At 34.4% G+C, this 17,464-nt stretch overlaps 3 protein-coding genes across 3 annotated transcripts; 1 reads left to right on the top strand and 2 right to left on the bottom strand.

The window, feature by feature from the left end:
- Positions 1-2,179: 2,179 nt before the first annotated feature.
- On the bottom strand, positions 2,180-4,060 carry MONOS_7069 (uncharacterized protein; the record flags this gene model as incomplete). The annotated part of the gene is made up of 1 exon (XM_067877365.1): positions 2,180-4,060. The coding sequence occupies one exon, from the start codon at positions 4,058-4,060 to the stop codon at positions 2,180-2,182; it is 1,881 nt and encodes a 626-aa protein (XP_067728730.1).
- A 7,769-nt stretch (positions 4,061-11,829) lies between these two features.
- MONOS_7068 (uncharacterized protein) lies at positions 11,830-12,252 on the top strand (the record flags this gene model as incomplete). Its single annotated transcript, XM_067877364.1, has 1 exon — positions 11,830-12,252. The coding sequence occupies one exon, from the start codon at positions 11,830-11,832 to the stop codon at positions 12,250-12,252; it is 423 nt and encodes a 140-aa protein (XP_067728729.1).
- A 3,857-nt stretch (positions 12,253-16,109) lies between these two features.
- Positions 16,110-16,850, bottom strand: MONOS_18609 (uncharacterized protein). The gene has a single exon (XM_067871643.1). It carries the CDS (start codon positions 16,796-16,798, stop codon positions 16,217-16,219), a length of 582 nt encoding a protein of 193 aa, XP_067728728.1. The 5' UTR covers positions 16,799-16,850; the 3' UTR covers positions 16,110-16,216.
- Positions 16,851-17,464: the final 614 nt, after the last annotated feature.

The raw sequence follows: 17,464 nt of genomic DNA, 5'->3' as shown, positions 1-17,464 counted from the left end.
CTCAGCATCGATGACTTCCTTCTTGTTTAGGTTCAGTCAGCTTCCTGAAAAGATAAAGAACGACTATTAACACGGCGCTATTCTGCACTTTCTCTTCGTTAGTCAAGCTGCTCAAACTCATCTTATCTTTCTTCGTTTCCTATTCGTTCTGCAAGATTGAGCTTATTCCTTTGCTATTCTGCCGCTTAGCCTCCACATATGAATTAGATCTATCAGCTAACTTCTCCAGTGCGCTTTCAGGATTCTTCTCGCTTTCTCATTAAAAGATGTCTGAAGTGCATCTGTGTATATGTTGACAGCTCAACAAACACATTGTTTATGTAATTCAGAGCTCTTGTTCAAACTATGTCTTGCATTTGGACTCTTCATTCTTTTTGACTTTTTTTCTTCTTGTGCAATTTCGCAAGCTCGTTGAATAACTTGACGTGGAAAAACGTAGATGTTTTCTTTTCGTTCATTAAAAGATGACTTTTCTGTTCTCTTCATCTCCCGCAAAATTACTCTGAATGATTTCTTCTATAAAGTTGCTGAGAGAATAATAAAAAGCAAACTTTCATTTTAAACTGCAACAGGTGACAATAGAGATCAAATATAAAGCAGACGATGCAGAAAAGCTTCATGGAATCTTTACTCAGGTAATTCCTAAAAATGAAAGTATAAATTGCAGCTGAATCGAGTCTCGCATCAGTTTGTCAATCCACAGATAATTAATAATGATCGCCTCAAAGAAGTTGTCTGTCGTTTATTAGTAAACAACTGTTTGGATTAAATTATCATGTATTCTTAGGTTGGTTTCGGTGGTCTGATAAAAAACACAGTGGAGTCGGAAAAAATTATTCGAAACAACTATCAGTGTAATTGATAAATGGATAAGCAACAACTGGTGCCTCTTTACGAATGTTTTTGATTCAATAATGAAGAAGAGGGGAAAAAGGAAATATTTGTAACAAAATGCGTGTGCAGCGAAGGAAAATAAAAGAACATCGTGAAACAATTGGAAAAATAGAAGAAAAAGAAAAAATGAATCTCTGAAGAACTTTGTTATATCTCAAAACGAAGTTTCTTTTTGATAATTTTGATATATTTTATTTCACAAAAATCCCATTTTAAATTTCATTTTTTTGTTGATCAGGAATTTGCAGAAATGCTTATTTGATATATCAAGATAATATCAATAAAATGTTGAAGTGTTTCATTAGGTTAAAAACGATTTCTGCAAATTCCCAAGAAATGAAAATTTTTTATGATCATTGAGATCTTTTTTGAAACAGTTAATTATTTATTGATCTATTAGCAAAAATTCATTTCTCTTAAATAAATATTAATTGCTTTTGCCGTTAATTTTAGTAATATGGAAAAAACTGATATTGATTTCAAGATAAAAAGACCTAATATTTTAGAATCTGAATCAAAATCGAAATGGAAAAAATATCAATGAAATGAAAAAAAATACGTTAAAAAATAACAATTGTATACTAACTAAAGTGGTATGAAAAACAAAAAGTGATTCATGATGTTAATCATCAAAATAATAGAAAACAATCAGAAATTATCAAATCAGATTCAATAACTTTCAAAAAAACATAATTCTATCACATAATCATAAAACAATCACCAAATGTCAACAAAATGTCAACAATTCTGAATAATAAAAGATATTAAAAAAAACAGTACTATTACAACAAAATTGTGGTATCAAAGACAATTCCTAACAAAAAAGTTAACTTATATAAAAAGTTCAAAAACTGACTTGTCTATTTTCACTCTGTTTTCCATCCACTCTCCCCTTTCTGATATTTCTCTAACTTTGACTCAAAAAGATCAAATCCAACAAAGAAAAAAGACAGACACAATGATAAAACATTATTTCACACTCTCAACAACTCTCCTTTCCAAAAACCTCACTCAAAGATCAATGAATTTCCTCACAACTCTCTCTATTAATGAATCTCGATTAATACACACATAAGCGGGACAATAACCAATTTAATAATAGGGACATTATAGGGACAAAAACCACAAGAAAACAATCGGATTCTAACTGTTGTGCACCTGGGAGGCTGTTCGTCGTATCCAGGTCCGGATAAAGCAGCCCAGAGGCTGCAGTATCTAATACGAACAGTCATGTCCAGCACCCTTCCGATAGAGTGCTAGCTAAGCATACACAACAACTAGTTTCTTAATAGTGGACACTATTAAAACAATTTTGAGATTCACAAATAGAAGAAGAGTCAAGAAGAAGCTCAAATCTCCTTGAAAGAAGATCTTGAGAAGATTGAGAAAGAAGAGAAGAGTTAGATGATGTGATATCAGAGTGAAATGACTTTCTTGAACGTTGAACTTTTTCTTTCATTGTCGAAGATTCGAGGGCAACCAGAGAGCGTTGAGGAAGATATCCAACAGCTGAAGCACAGACAAATGAGCCCTTGCGCTCAAAATACAAGTAGTCCTTCATGTGAGGGATTGACAGTGATGGCCATGAAATTTGCTGAGATGGTACATACTCTTCAAAGTACCTCTCGTGTGCAGAGTCATTGACAGATGTTGAAGATGATGAAGAGTTTGATGATGTTGTTGAGAAAATGTTTGATTGAGAAGATGATGAAACAGATGATGAAACATTCATATTGTTTTCGAAGAAGTTGATCAAGTCATGAAGTGTAGTGATGTGTTCATTCGAAAGATTGTTGTCGATTACATTTACTAACGCACCAAATTCACTATCGCAGATATTTTTTCCGTGGTGCTCAGCGAAGAAATTTAGTTGAGTATTTTTCTTTTTGAAAAGTTTGGATTGTTTGGAGAGGATGAAGTGAAGAAGGAAGCGATTTCGGTTGTGTGGACCAGAATCGCAGAAGAACTTAAAAGTGTGAGTGTCTGAGAAGAAGTGTCTTTTGATCACAGATTCCAGACACTCAATAATAAATCTGTGATCATTTGAGAGGCAGTCGGAGAAGAAGTTGAATGTTCGTTTTATTTGTTGATTATTGATTTTTTGAAGAGAGATGATTGTGAATTGAGACACTTGTTGATAGTTGAAGAATTCCTGTTGAAGTTGGTTCTTTCGAATTGGCAGTTTCCATTTCTCTTTGAAGTCGAAGACGAAGACTGCTTCTCCCTCTTTCAGATTGTCGACAGTCGATTGATAATGTTTTCGTTGCATTTCTGCTACAAGACGATGTTGACGAAGAAGTTTCAGAGTTTGAAGCTCAGCAGCAGAAAGTCCATTATTGTTTTGTGATGACTTCAGTTTGTTTTCGAGATAATTGAGTTTCTCGCACATTCCACAAAGATCTGTGCGTCTTTTCGCTTTGGAGAAGTTGGTAGTGAGTTTGTAGAAGTGTGACAAAGAAACTTTAATATTTGTTTCTTCGGAAAACTCTTTCCATAATTTAGTCTTGGGCTTGAAGATTAATCTCTTTTCATTGGGAGAAAAGATGCCCGTTTTCTTTCTTCTTTCTTTGAGTACTTCCAATCCACAGTTTGATGATATTGACGAAGAGAGTGGAGGAATGGAAGTTGAACGATGAGGAGGTGTGATGAATGAAAATGACGTAGTAGTGGTTATTGTTGACGATGATGATGAGTTATTTGAAGTGTTTAAATTTGATGTTTCTGAAGAAGATGATGAACCACCAAATTGAAGAGTTGACAATGTTGGTTTAGTTTTTTCTTTTGAGAAGAAAGAAAGGGAAGGAGTAAAACATTGAGCATAAAGATCCTTCCATGCCTTTGTCCAGTTTTCTTTGTCCAATTCAAGTATATCAGAATCGTTGCAAATATTCCACAGTGCCTCTCTTCCTGCCTTCCTTTTCACAACTGCAATGTAATGCCCATTTTGTTGATCCAGACGCTGAAAAAGAATTTGCCCAATATGATGATAAATAATAACTTCCTTATTGCTCTCTTGATGATGTTGAATGTTTTCTTCTGAAAACCCTTTGATAAACGTTCGCTGGTGAACACGATCAGTTTCAATCAGAAGTGTTCTTGAAGGAGCAGAGCAAGCAGAGTCAGTGCATTCGTGACAGAGGGCTAGCACATCTGGAAATGCAGCCATTTCCTCCCATCTCTCAGCACAGCATTTCTCTTTGCATTCATCGCAATAAATTGTGTTCTTTCCATTTAAAATTTCAGTTGCAAAAAGAGATGATAGACCTTTGTGAGGAGAAGATGAATTAATTACCACGTTGTTGCAAGCTTCGTTGAAATGTGATGAGATTCTTTTGCATTTTTGGCATTTGAAATGAGTGATTAAAACAGGATTGAAGGTGTCCTTATTTATCAACTCATCTTTTTGAAGAAGTTAATGAAGATTGTCAAATGCCTCAGCCACGTTTTGTTGTTGTCTACTGCCATATCCACAAAAGTCTTCCCATTTGTTGATCAGTGATGGGGCCCACGAACGCACTGCCATTCCATCTTTTGCCAATTGTTGACAAACATTAATAACACGTGAAGATATATTCTTTTTTTTTGTTTGCTTTGATATGAAAGAAGGTTTTTGTGTAATGATTGAAGAGAAACATTGAAGAAGAGAAGCTAAATAGCATATGTTTCCTAAATTGATTAATCCTTTCATTGATGTTGATGAAGAAGAAAGTGAAGATACGATTTTTGAAGAGGTTGATGAAGAAGGAGTAGAATTTGAATGAAGAAAATCTATTTGATTGTTATTCATCGTGAGTTGTGCAGTGTTTTCATGGAACGAAATAACACTCTTATCGGAGGGTGTGTTATGCTGAGACAAAGAAGTGTTATTCTCTTTTGAAAATGATGAAAGAAGATCTTGATATGTTTGTGGAGGAATAAGTTTTGGAGAAGTGGCATATTCAATTAATTGATCACTAACACACACATCATCGTAGAAAAAGGAAGTTGAAGGTTCTTCAATGGAAGAAGGATTTATATTTTCTTTTTTTTTTTTAATTTTTTTGAAAAATGAGGAAGAAGAGGAAGAAGAGGAAGATGAGGAAGTGGATGACGATTGTTTTGTTTTGAAGAATTTGTGAATTGGAATGGGTGTAGGAGACGAGTGATGTTTTTGATGTAATTTATTTATTTTTCTTTTTGTTGAACCCCTTTCTCTCCTAATTGGAGTTCTGATTGGAGCATCAACAGCTTTCGACGGTGAAGGATTTGGTGAAGAAAAATCATTTTCTGAAACGGAATTTGATTTTCTATTTTGTTGAGATGATGTTGAAGAAGAAGAAGATTGTTTTTTATTTGAAGAAGAATTTTCAGTAATTATTTCATCTTCCCACGCTGCTTCGTCAATAAATTTTGCGTAATCTGGCTCCGCTCGCTGCTTTTTCTTTGCTGACTGAAGCGAAGTTGAGGCTTCAGTTGAATGGGCTAACATCCAGTTGTTGCCCTTTTCCCAGTCCTGTTCATTTAAACCTTAATAAACAGAGAGAATTATTCAAAAAAAAAAATTCAAATAAAAACAAACCACTTTTGCAAGACGGAAGATGAGGTTTTTGAGGAGGAATGATAAATCCTTGGTTTTTCTTCAGAGTTTGTTTCGCATAAATAAATTTGCCTTCTTTGACATCATATCCATAGTCCTGTAAATCTGATAATGATGTGTTGCGGGAAAGCGCTTGCAGCATTGTTGTCTGAGTGTGCAACGGAGCGTTGTTGTACACCACAGACAGGTCTTCCAGCAGCTTTATGTGATATTCTGTTACAAAAAAATTAATAGTTAACAAATCAAAAAGAAAAAAAATAACAGAGAGTTAAAATAATATTTTAAACGCAATACAAAAGAATAAAAAGCCAAACCGTTCAAAGACTTCAGTAAATCATTAATTACTGAAGATGATTGCCTGTTGTTGTAAAAGAGAGATAGACGAGCAATGAATCAACGTCATCTCCACCTATGCGTTCAATTTCTTTCCAAAGAGTTTTGGATCTTGAATTAAGAGTTGATTGAGGTTTTGAAAAAGTCATTTTTATTTTGAAAGTATTTTTATAATGGTTTGATGATATTGGAAATTGATATGCTGTTGTTTTCATAAATAATACTTTTTTATTAATTTTTATTAATTTTTTTTTCTAAGCTTTGTGTTCATTCCAAGAAAAATTGACAAATAAAATATCCAAAGAGCTTCCGAAAATGAATTTTTATTATTCATAATTATCTTTCTAAAATTTGCTAACAAATCTAACTGACATAATTCTTATTTCTTTTTCCTCATCATCTGAAATAATTATAACATTAAACAACAAAATTAAAATTTTTTTTTAAAAAAAATAATAAATATCACTTGTAAAACAAAAAATCAGCATTACTGTCTCAATCAAAATTTTAATGAACATAATAGTTATTTTTGTGTTAATTTTAATAAATGACTTTTGTTGAAATAGGATTTTTTTATTTTTTTTTAAATTTCTGGAAAATGATAAAATTTTTCTTAATATTCTTTTTTCGATAATGACAAACAACAAACAATGAAAATTTATTTCATCGATTGAAATTTAAGAATAAAGAATATTTATGAAAATATGTCTTAAAAAATAATCATTTTGAAAATTGTTATGTTTGATCTTATAGATCGAAAAAAGATTTTTATTACACGGGAATTTGCAGAAATCGTTTTTACGCCTATTGATCACTTCTTTATATCATTTATTCCATTATGAACAAAAAAATAAACATTTCTGCAAATTCCTGATCAACGAAAAAATGAAAATTCGAAATGGGTTTATGGTTTATAAATAAAATAGATTTTTCTGGAAAGGAACTTTGCTTTTTGATAAGCAAAATTCAAATATTATTCATGTCTTCTTTAATGCTTCTTCTTCCTCAACTTTTTCAATCCAAACTGTTCTTCATTTATGTCAAGTAATTTGATGAATCTTTCATCATTTTTCACCTCCACTACTTCTGCTTTTTCTTCTTTTTTTCCTTTTCCGTTTTTCTGATCCAATGATGTTATCCATATTTTTCTTTTTCTACTTTTCCTTAAACTACTCTACCTATAATATCGGTTTTGCCACAAAGCGAAGTCATTTCAACAAGATCGCACGAAAGAATCAAAGTGTTTTTCCGCCCTGTGCTTCGTGCATTGTACACATGCCGTGTTGTGCGTGTGATTGAAATGACAAAGAGAAAAGAAATGGTTATACAAAGATATTCAAAGCTGACAGAGGTATTTACGATCTGTTTCAATCTGTTTGCATTTCTCCTGCTTCTTCTTTATTGTTGCAGAGTCGGGAAGAAGAGCAAGAAACCGGCGAAATGTTATGAATACAATTCAAACACAACGAAACTGCATTATGAGTAGCGACTGGATTGGGGATAATTCCATATGAAGCTGTTGTGGATGTTCACATTCACAACACGGAGAAGGTGATTACATGAAAAGATCTTTCTAAGAGCCAGATGAACCGCGCGTTTGCAAACGAGCTTTCACCTGCTGATGAAACATTCAATCACTTCGATGGGCTGATCTTCATGGAGGCTAATATGCGCTTGCTGTAGAATCTGCTGAAAATGCCTTTCAAATTGGGTGCTGCTCCGCTGGGAAGCTTAACAATTTTAAGATCGCGTTACAAACGCTGAGTTTCACCGATGAGCATGCTGTGTTTGAGAGCGTGCGATGAAAAGAAGAAACGGAAATGCCTTTTCTGGAATAGGTACCCATTGGAGAGGTCCATGCACTATGCAGTCCATTGTGCTGAGGAACGAATGTGGGACTAGCATCGACTATAGACTCGACGTGACTTATGTGGAGCGGCTGAATGCATAGGCGTCTTATTTCCCTCTGTTTGAGTGCCCTGCCATGAGAGGGATTGCACCGGCTTTTGGGAAGCAAATGATATTCTGGAGCTTCCATTCGCTGATGAAAATAGGTCATTTAGCTAGGATTCCGATCAAGCTGGAAAGCAGAAACAGTTCAATGAATGAGATGAACGAGAATGTTGGAGGAGGAGCAGTTAAGAGAAGGAAGTGATGGACAGAAGGTATCACTCATATGGAGACTGTGCTGCAAGCGCTTCTGGCCGGTGAAGACTTCATCGCGAAAAAGGAACAAAGCCGCTAGTACATGAAAAAACGACAACAATTCCAGCTTTTCTTTTTCGACTTTCTGTTCAGCAATAATTATTGAAGCATGAGCGAATTGGCTTTATGAGTGTGACAGGTTAGAGCATGGAGCGGAGGCTGGTGCGTCAGGTGTGTCCGCGCACAAAACTGCATCTAGCGCTGCAGAAGAGGGCGAACGAGAGAAGAGAGAAGAAAAGCATCCTGTTTGACTAGTAAGAGAGCCATCCGCTGATCATGTCGCAGGTTTAAACGATTCAGCCGATCAAAGGAAAAATTGCAGAAGGATAGAAATGTGTGTGTAGTGAACAACTTTATGTGATGCATTCTGTTATTTTGGTGAATTCACTTCTGTAACTTTCTCTTTCGATGAATTCGAAGTGGAATTCTTCAATTGAAAATCAGAATACTTCCACTTCTTTTGCTGTGAATAATGTTGAAGCAAGTTCAAAAGTTTTTCAGATCTTTTCGTGTCATCGTTTCCCTTCAGCTCGTCGTTCATCTTCTGTGAATGGTACTTCTTCTTCCTCTTCTGTTGTTGTATCAAACTTTAACTCAGGCAGCATTGATAATCGCTCCACCGTCGCCTCACTCTCCGCGCAGCACTCTCAACTGGGAAAAATTAAAGGGCTTCCTTCTTCTTCGTATCCAGTGCCTTCTTAATCTTCATCTTCCTCCTCACTGGAAAGTTCCCGCACCAATCAAGCATCTGCAAGCAGCCACTGAGAGTGTGTGTCATTGAGCGAATAATGAAATCTCCGGGCACTCGAATAACAACAGGATTTTAGTAGATCCGAACTGTTTTGGAAAAAGAAAGAAACGAAGAGAAGTAGTATTTGTTGGTGCTGGAGAGGCAGCCTGTTAATCCGCTTTCAGCTGCTGCTGCTTCAACTCTGCAGTTACGTGCATAGGTTAGTGGCATTCCACTCAATGAAACCACGAAGCAGGCGCTTGATGTGACATTCCAGGCAAAAGCGGAGCAGAAGATCAGGAATTTTCAGAAGGAGAAGGAACGAGAAGCGGTTAAGATGAACAACCTCATTCCAACGATGTCTGCCATGAAAGAAACAACAAGAAAGAACAAAAGGAACGTGGTCCAGCCAGGGATTCACGAAGAAGTTGCGGTGTTGGAGGAAGGAGAATAACTTCTGCAGATGAAGAGAGCGGAGTGAATGTTTCTCTTCCTCCCTTGTTGAATCTGTCTGCTGGCTCTTCTTCTGGTTCTTGTTCAGTCTCAGTTCCATTGTATTCTCAGAAGAGATTTGTACAATGAGGGTGTGTGCAATCATAAGGGATTCAGTGAATTCAAGGGCTTATTCCAACAGGAGCAACGAATAAAAAGGCAGCGCAGCTCGTCTGCCTCTTTTGGGAATACAGTTGAAGGTTTTTGAACAAAGAGAACTATGCTGAGCGTTTAAAGTACATTGAGATCTTCTTTTATTGTCTTCAGCTAATATTGTTAGAGCAATCGAAGAAATAATAAAACAAAATACCAGATTTGTTACACAAAGTTTGTAAAAGCGCCAGAAAAGAAAAGAGAGAAAGATCACATTTCCTTCTTATTATATTTTGTATCTCAAATGGATTATTCAAGCAATAAAAGTCTTCTGACATTGGAAAAGCTCATTGTTCTTCGAACACTTCTTCACAAATGTCACTGACATTTGCTCCACAGGCGCCTCTATCGTCTGCGCTGACTTCTCTTTCTGCTGCCAAGTTATCATCACCTGTTTCTGACGTTTTGTGCGAAATGGACATCTTCTCTGCGTTAAATTCAAAGACAATTATGTTGGGAGTTCGAATGTCCTTTTTTGTCCATCTATAAGAAGTCACTTAGTCCCAAAAATTTGTTGGACTAATTGCATTTCGTGAATTTTTCGCGGAAGTTAAAGATTTAGCTTCAATTTGCATTGGGGCAGCTAAGAAGGAGGAGTACATGGACAAGTGAAACAAGATGATCGGATATCAATAAAGAAGCCGTGAAGAAGGTGAAGAAGAGATGGTGAACAATGAGAAGAAGAAGGGGGAAAGGAAGTGAAACTAGAGATGATGAAAGAGAGACGGAAAGAGAAGAGTTTCAACTTGAGAAAAGATTGAAAGCTGTATCTGTGAAAGCAATTGGCGAAAGAAAAGAAAATTTTGAGGGACAGAAAGAGAGCAAAACAAGAGATGTTCAATTGGAAGAAGAGAAATTTCATCAAAAAGAAACAAAAAACGGATATATCTTTGGAAGTCAATCTAATACGCAAAAAATTCCAGAAAGTGAAAATCGAATATAAAGAAAGAGCTTCCAAAAAAGTGCAAATGAGACTGAAAGAGATTGCAGAAAAGAAGAAATAAAAAAAGAAAGAAAGAAACCAACAAAAACGAAAAAGAAATCTTATTTATCCAAAAAGAAAGAGAGAAGGGAGTGTTTGGGAGGCTTGTGGAAGGAAAGAGCGTTAGGAACCGTTCTGCTGGAAGAGGAAAACAAGATGATAGAGGATTATTTCCAGAACAATGAGCTGATCAAGAAGCTGACAGAGCCGGAGTTAGCAAGTCACTATAAACTGAGAAGAGACCGACGAGCAGATGAAACGAATACTGACTGCGAAGGACATGGTCTTAGGAGAGCAGAAGAAGATCCAGGAGCTGGTAGAGGCAAGCTGAAAGACAGGAAGAAGAAGAAAGAACATGAGAAAATAGAAAAAAAGTAAGGGAAAATAAAAGATCTATTTATCTGCATGATATTTCATCTCTGTCTGAGTCTCTTCTCATTCAACTTTTCACTTTCAACGTGCCTTTTATCACCACCGTCTCCTCTTCATCATCAATATATTCAGTCACATCCACTTCATTTCAGTAATAAACTTTATTAAAAGCAGAATATCCCTCTTTATCCTCGTCATCGTTGTCATCAACTCCTTCTTCAACCACTTTTTCAACTTCTTCTTTTATGTTTCTTCTTATTTGGCATTGGATCAGAGCATCCACTTAGTCAAATGTTTGTTTTGTTCAATTCAGCAGAGCTGCTGAGAAAGCAAACAATTATTTCATTTCATTCAACTTTTATCGAATTCAGAGCCAGGAACCGTCTTTTATTATTTTTTCGGAAGCACAAAAGAAATTTTCATTCTAAAACGGAATATCTGTATAAATAATATGTCAACGGAAATGGTTCAATGTCAAATCAAGAATAGCCGATCATCGGGTACACAATCCATGAAGTTTGCCTCTGCATTATTTATTTTGAGATTGAAAGAATTACAGGAAGAAGAAAGAACAAGATTGGAAAAGCTTTCTTTGAACAAACAGTTGCAAGGATTGTTTTCGAGAGATTTCGCAAGGCCACATGCCTTCAAAAAGTCGCAGAAGATGAGACGATGAAAGAAAGCGATTTAGAGGAAAGACATGTTCAAAGAAAATTTCTATGAAACAGCCGAATTAACTGCAGATATGTGATGATTAATCCATCAAAAGTGTTTTTGAGTCAATTTATTATTTTGTGTGTTTGTGCCTTCTCTTCAAATATCTTCGACTTTGCCTTCATTTGCACATATTTTCACTGACAAGTCAGCTGATGAAATGAATTCTGCCTTATGATCTGCACCTTCTTCAGAAACCCCATCGCGTTGTGTCCTCTTGTAGGACATCTTTGATAGCCAACAATTCACTTCAATGATATCAAGATGATCATTCACGTATTCGTTGTCAGCTGTATTCCGGTTGATATAGATTTATTAATCGAAATTCCAATTGCTTCTTTTCTGTCATTTCCAACAATCGAGTTGTCTTTCTGAGTGATGTTTCCCATGAAGGCGAACAAGGGCTCTTTCACAGAAGCGACAAATGTTTCGCACACAAAATACATATCTCTTCCGACACTGGCCTTGTTGGCTGAAAACACGATATTGGTGATGGAAAAGGTTGTGGATGACACTTCTGAATCATCATTGTACTCGATCATGAGAGCGCCGCCTCTTCCTCCAGAACTTGTATCCTCGCTCACACAGCAGGCGGAGAAGTTGGAATCACTCACAGAAAATGTGTTTGCAGTGGCAGATGAGGCGAATTTGATGCATCCGCCATTGGTGGCAGTTTGTTGGCTCAACTGCGGAGCTGAGTCGATGTTGGCCATGGTGCAGTTGGCGAGGAAGAGGGAGAGGGCAGGGGAGGTGGCAATTAATGAAGAAATAAAAGAAGAAAGAAGAGAAAGTGCAGGATGAGTGGAATGAATTTCTTTGGCGATTAAGGAGCGATAGAGGATGTATGTGGAATGAGAATGTGAAAGAAACAATAATGGAAAATTTTAAACGAACAAATGGTATAGAGAAGAAAGTTTGAACTCCAAATAATCAGGAGAATGGAGAAAAACAACGAATTTGAATCAGTTGTTATTCTTGGAAACATTTCCTTTTCCACAGTTTTATATTTTGTTTTTCTGTTGAAGCTGGACTACTAAACTGGAATGATGATTTTGTGATGTCAAAGTCAAAGAAATTAAAGATGATAAACTATTGTCATTTTTTGAAAGTCAAAAAAATTATTTTTATTCAAATTTCAAACTTTACCAATGTTTTTTGTTTTTATTTTCCAATTGTCAGTATTCTTAAGTTATTCTTGAAACTTTTATTTTTTTCTGAAGTTTTATTCATTAATTTTTAGGTTCATTTTTATTAAACTTGATCAAAAAATCGTTTTTCGTTAAAAATGTTAAATAGGTATGTTTTTTTGGTCTTATAAATAAAACAAATATATATTGCAGAAATAAAAGCTAAATACTTGTTATAAATCAATTTTCCTCTTTGATCAGAGAATACCACAATATATAATATTTTTTCGATTTTTGATCTTTTTTTATGATATCAAAAAAAATCACCCAAATGGAAAATTGATGCCATTCTTATGTGCAATTATTCAATACAGAAAATCACATTATGAAATGACGTTACTTTTTTCTATCCCGTTAGTCAAATTTCGCTTTTTTTCATGTCAAAGTCAGTCAGTCACGCAGGCTTGGTTTTATTTTCAAATAAATCAAAATATTCATATCTTAATTATATTTCTGTTCCAAATAAAAAAACTTAACTCATATTGAATCTATTTCTAGATAATGCAATTTCAAACATTATTTATCGGTGATTTTTTTTCCCAAAACGTTTTATAAATTCATAATGATCTATTTTGATCTAATTTCCGCTTCTGACCGTTCATTATTTTATTGTTCAAGAAATACAACGATTTCAAAAATATCAAAGAACAAAAACTTCGAGACGGAAAACTTACGTTTGAAGTGAGAAACGCCAATTCATTATTCGAAAAAATTATTGCCGCTCTTGATGCTTTTCCACAGAAGGTTTGTTACAAATCAGAAGCGTTTAACATTACGACCCAAAAAATTTATAGCGCTGTCAGATGTTATTGCGCCGGACGAATTTGGAAAGAAAAGGAAATTCACACCAGGCCTTGTTTGCTCAACTTCGAGGGTGAAGAAAAGGTGCTGAATATTGTTCATAAAAAATATCAACAACATGATAGAATAACGGCATGGGTGTAACTGCGTCCCTTTTGCATTTCTTGTTTTTAACGATTAATTTTGAGATGTTTGAAAAGCAAATGTTATTAAAAAAACTTTTGTATGGACCGATTTTTCGCGAAAAATTTTGTTTCTCGTGAAAAAACTATTTTTAAAAATGACCCATAAATATGAGTATTTTTTCAGAATATAAATAAAATAAGATAATTACGAAATAAAAAGTGGATAAAAGGTCATTAATTATTATATTGTCCTGTTTTAATAATAAAAATTTGAAAAATAAAATATGAAAAAAATAAATTAAAAATTTAAATATTTTGATCAATCCCACAATTAAATTTTTAATATCCAAAAAATAAGAATTTTCTTTTCCTCATCATGCAATGAACACACGTTTATGACCGTTAGAAAAATATAATGTTTAAATATTTTAATAAAGTGTGCAATGAAAGATTATTAATATTTCATTTTATCCTTTATGAATATTGATAAAGATTTTAAAGATGAATATTATTATGCAATATGAGAATAATTGAGTGGCAAAAAGATGGTGGTTAATAAAGAAATACTTTTTATGCTAAGAACGTTTGATTTTGTTTAATCAATTCTATTCAAGCTTTTAAATATTATTTTGCACAAAATACTTTTTATTTTTTTCTCATAAACAATGCAGAATTATTAAGAAAAGCTAAAATTAAGTTTAAAACATAAGTATAATACACGAGGATAGAAGTGGGATATTATTTAAAAATTTTTGATTAAAGAAAATTTAATTATAAATTTTTGCGGTTGTATTTCTATTTGAACACAATGTTGTTTATCTTTCGAAAACAATCAACGGAAAACCATCAATATTATCAATCAATCCAACAACAGTTTAACACAGCTTATTATCTTTGAAGCTCCAAATTCCAAGACAGTTTGAGCTAAATATGAATACACTGATCTCATCGAGTAGGGTTCTTCAACTCAAAAGCTGTTTATTTAGCATCCAATCATCAACAACAGTTCAATATTCATTGATAACCACAACAAGTGGAAGTTGCTCATTAAAGGGATGCAGCTTGACAGATTGTTCGTTTGTCAAATCACCATTGGTGATAGCTTCGTCTGTCTTGCTTGAAAGCAGCAGCCTTTCAAACGTTATGAACACTGGAAGCGGTGAAGAAGGAGGTGTTGCAAGAGTGACACTGCAAGGGAATGAAGATTTGGTGATTAAATCAACAAATGCATCATCTTGTTCACTTTCTTCAAACAATGGAAAAGGAGGATTTTAATATTTGGATTGCAAAAATTGTTTGAGTGAAAAACCATTTCTTTTTGATGCTGACGTAACTTTTAAGAATAACAATGCGGCCGTTGGAAAGAATGTGTTCATTTTGGGAAAGGATTTTAATTCTTCTGTGACAAATAACTCATTCAAGTTTGATTATTCCTTAACGATAAATGATAAGACTCTGTTTGTTGGAAGTGATGATTTTCATGATGAAAAAAATTTGTTCATGTTTTTGATTCCATACAGTTCCAATGAAATATGAATTCTATCGAATGGTTTTGATATGACGCGTTGTGGATGAAAAAGAGAGACATGGTTCGAAATGAACACGTTTGCAATGAAGTTTTAGGGACAGTCGTTGAAGAAGCAGATTGAGTAAATAAGTGTTGGAGTTGTGATGATTGTTGACAGCGAGTTTGGAGAGGAAGAAAGCGAGGAAGGAAGAGGATCAACGGGGCTAATATGTGGGTGGGGAGTGTGAAAGGTCGAGATATGCAAATGGAATGCGTCACAGTGAGAGGAACTGAATTTTGCGGAGGAGGAATTGAGAAGGTGAATGGAGGAAGAGAGGAGCAGGGATTTGTCACAGCGGAGGACGTGAAGACAGATGGAGAAGGGATGATTATCGTTGATATAACAACATTTTAATTGCGTGAAGCAAAGGAGATTGAAGGAAAAGGAGGAATGATGAATATGAGTTTGGCTGTGGAAAGCTTAAAAGAAAGTGAGGTTGCGAGTTAAAGGAGCGTTGCAGGAGGTGTGATTGAGATTGAGCTGAATGGAGAGGAGAAAGCTGCATCGAGAAACACGAATTAATGAGTATGCGGGAGTAGTATGAGTAAAGGAAGAAAAGGATTTAATCATGTGTGTGAAAGAAAGAGAAAGAAAGCAATGACCGGAGAGGAACATCAAAAAACGATGTTCAATGATGAATTTTTCCAAGTTGGTATTTAAGAAAAAGAATAGGAGAGGGAAGCTCTGTGTGAGGAAGATGTGGCACAACATAAAACAGTTAAAGTTAAGATGAAGATGATCATGGCGAAAACAAGTTATATGATATTTTTCAGTGATATAACTACTATCTTGTTGTGAGACAGCTTGATATTATTGAAGTGTTGTTTTGTTTTAGCAATCAATAAGTGAATTATTTCTATGAAGTTATTCAAGAAAAACTAATGAAACTTTGGTGTTTTGAAATGATTATTGATTTGGCAAAGAATTGAGATATTTTATTTAGTTATGTTCATGATTAAAAAAAATATACTCAATCGAAATTGATAAGATTTTTTGTGATGCTATTAAAATGTGATGAGAAAAAATGTGTTTTGATTAAATCATTTTCAAAATTATTGAAGTATGTGTTATTCAAACTTTTATTCTAATTTTTCAAAGTATCTGAGCATTTTTTGATCGCGTATTGCATTTGTTTTTTCTTTAATAAGCAAGATATCAATGATTCTTCATTTCCCTCAAATGAGATATTTTCAGCAAGCAGTCTATCAGTTTTCAATTGTCCACATTCATTAATATCTATCAGAGAAGTTTTAATTATTGAATTGCTAATCGTTAATAAATAAATCACTGATGGAAAAGAAGATGAAAGATATATTGAAGATTTTTGAAGAATGAGATTTGATATTGTGCATCCATCAAGTTGTAATTCTCCTTTTTCCATGTTTATTATGTGAAATGGAATGTTTGCTAATTCTATATTTCGTTCTTCATTCGATTGTTTTGAGGAGAATGAACAATTCATCACTTCAAGAATCCCTCCTTCTGGTGATATCAGTGATTCGTGTGAAGAGATGAAATCTGATTCAAATACAAAATTCACTCTCACCAATGAGACTGTTCCGCTTGTTGTTATCAAAGCATCCTTTGTTTCTTTAATCACTGATTTCACTTCAACTTTGCAAACTTCTCTGCTCTTTGAACTCAAACTCATTTCCTCCAGATTCATTTCTCTTCCAATCACACTCCCTTCAACAACGAGTATTTGACTTATCAGCTCTGAAGTCAGGTGCATCAGTCCATAATCAATTGAATCACATGGAAGTGTGTTTGTTCCACATTGCCTCTCATCTGATCCATTAACATTGCTCACAATGATTGTGTCACTCTGATGGATAGTCACAAATTCAATCAGATTTGTATCATCCTTATATTCACACTCATCTCTTCCATATATTGCATTATCTCGATTGAAATGACCTTCTCGAAGATCAAACTGGAATTGGTTTTCGTTGATCTGGGACGAGATGTTGAAACATTCAACAAAAAATTCATTTCCAACTGTTGCTGTTGTGGCATTGAACTTTTCTTCAATAGATATAAACCAAAACTTCACGATCTCTATTGTCGAAAATACACCATTCCTCCATACGCATTTATGTTGTTGCATTGATTAATGCTAATCATTTAACATCCATTTTATTTCAGAAGTTAATAAATGAAATTATATGCGCTTTGTCAAAAAAAATATGACAATGTTTATAATTATAAAGAATGTTTCAAACACTTTGATAGTGCTTCTTTATTCGTTGTCAACGTGTTTTAATAAGAGTGTCCATCCACTGAACAAAAATGATCAGCTTTTAAATCTAAATCAATATTCATAAAGGATAAA

Source organism: Monocercomonoides exilis (genome assembly GCF_001643675.1).
Source record: "Monocercomonoides exilis strain PA203 chromosome Unknown scaffold18-1597598, whole genome shotgun sequence".
In the NCBI taxonomy this organism is placed as follows: domain Eukaryota; phylum Preaxostyla; order Oxymonadida; family Polymastigidae; genus Monocercomonoides; species Monocercomonoides exilis.
This window is presented reverse-complemented; position numbering and strand designations above follow the sequence as displayed.

What these genes read in the sequence shown, in the direction of transcription:
- MONOS_18609 (XM_067871643.1), bottom strand. Translation starts at nt 16,798, where the DNA reads ATGAATCTGGAGGAAATGAGTTTGAGTTCAAAGAGCAGAGAAGTTTGC.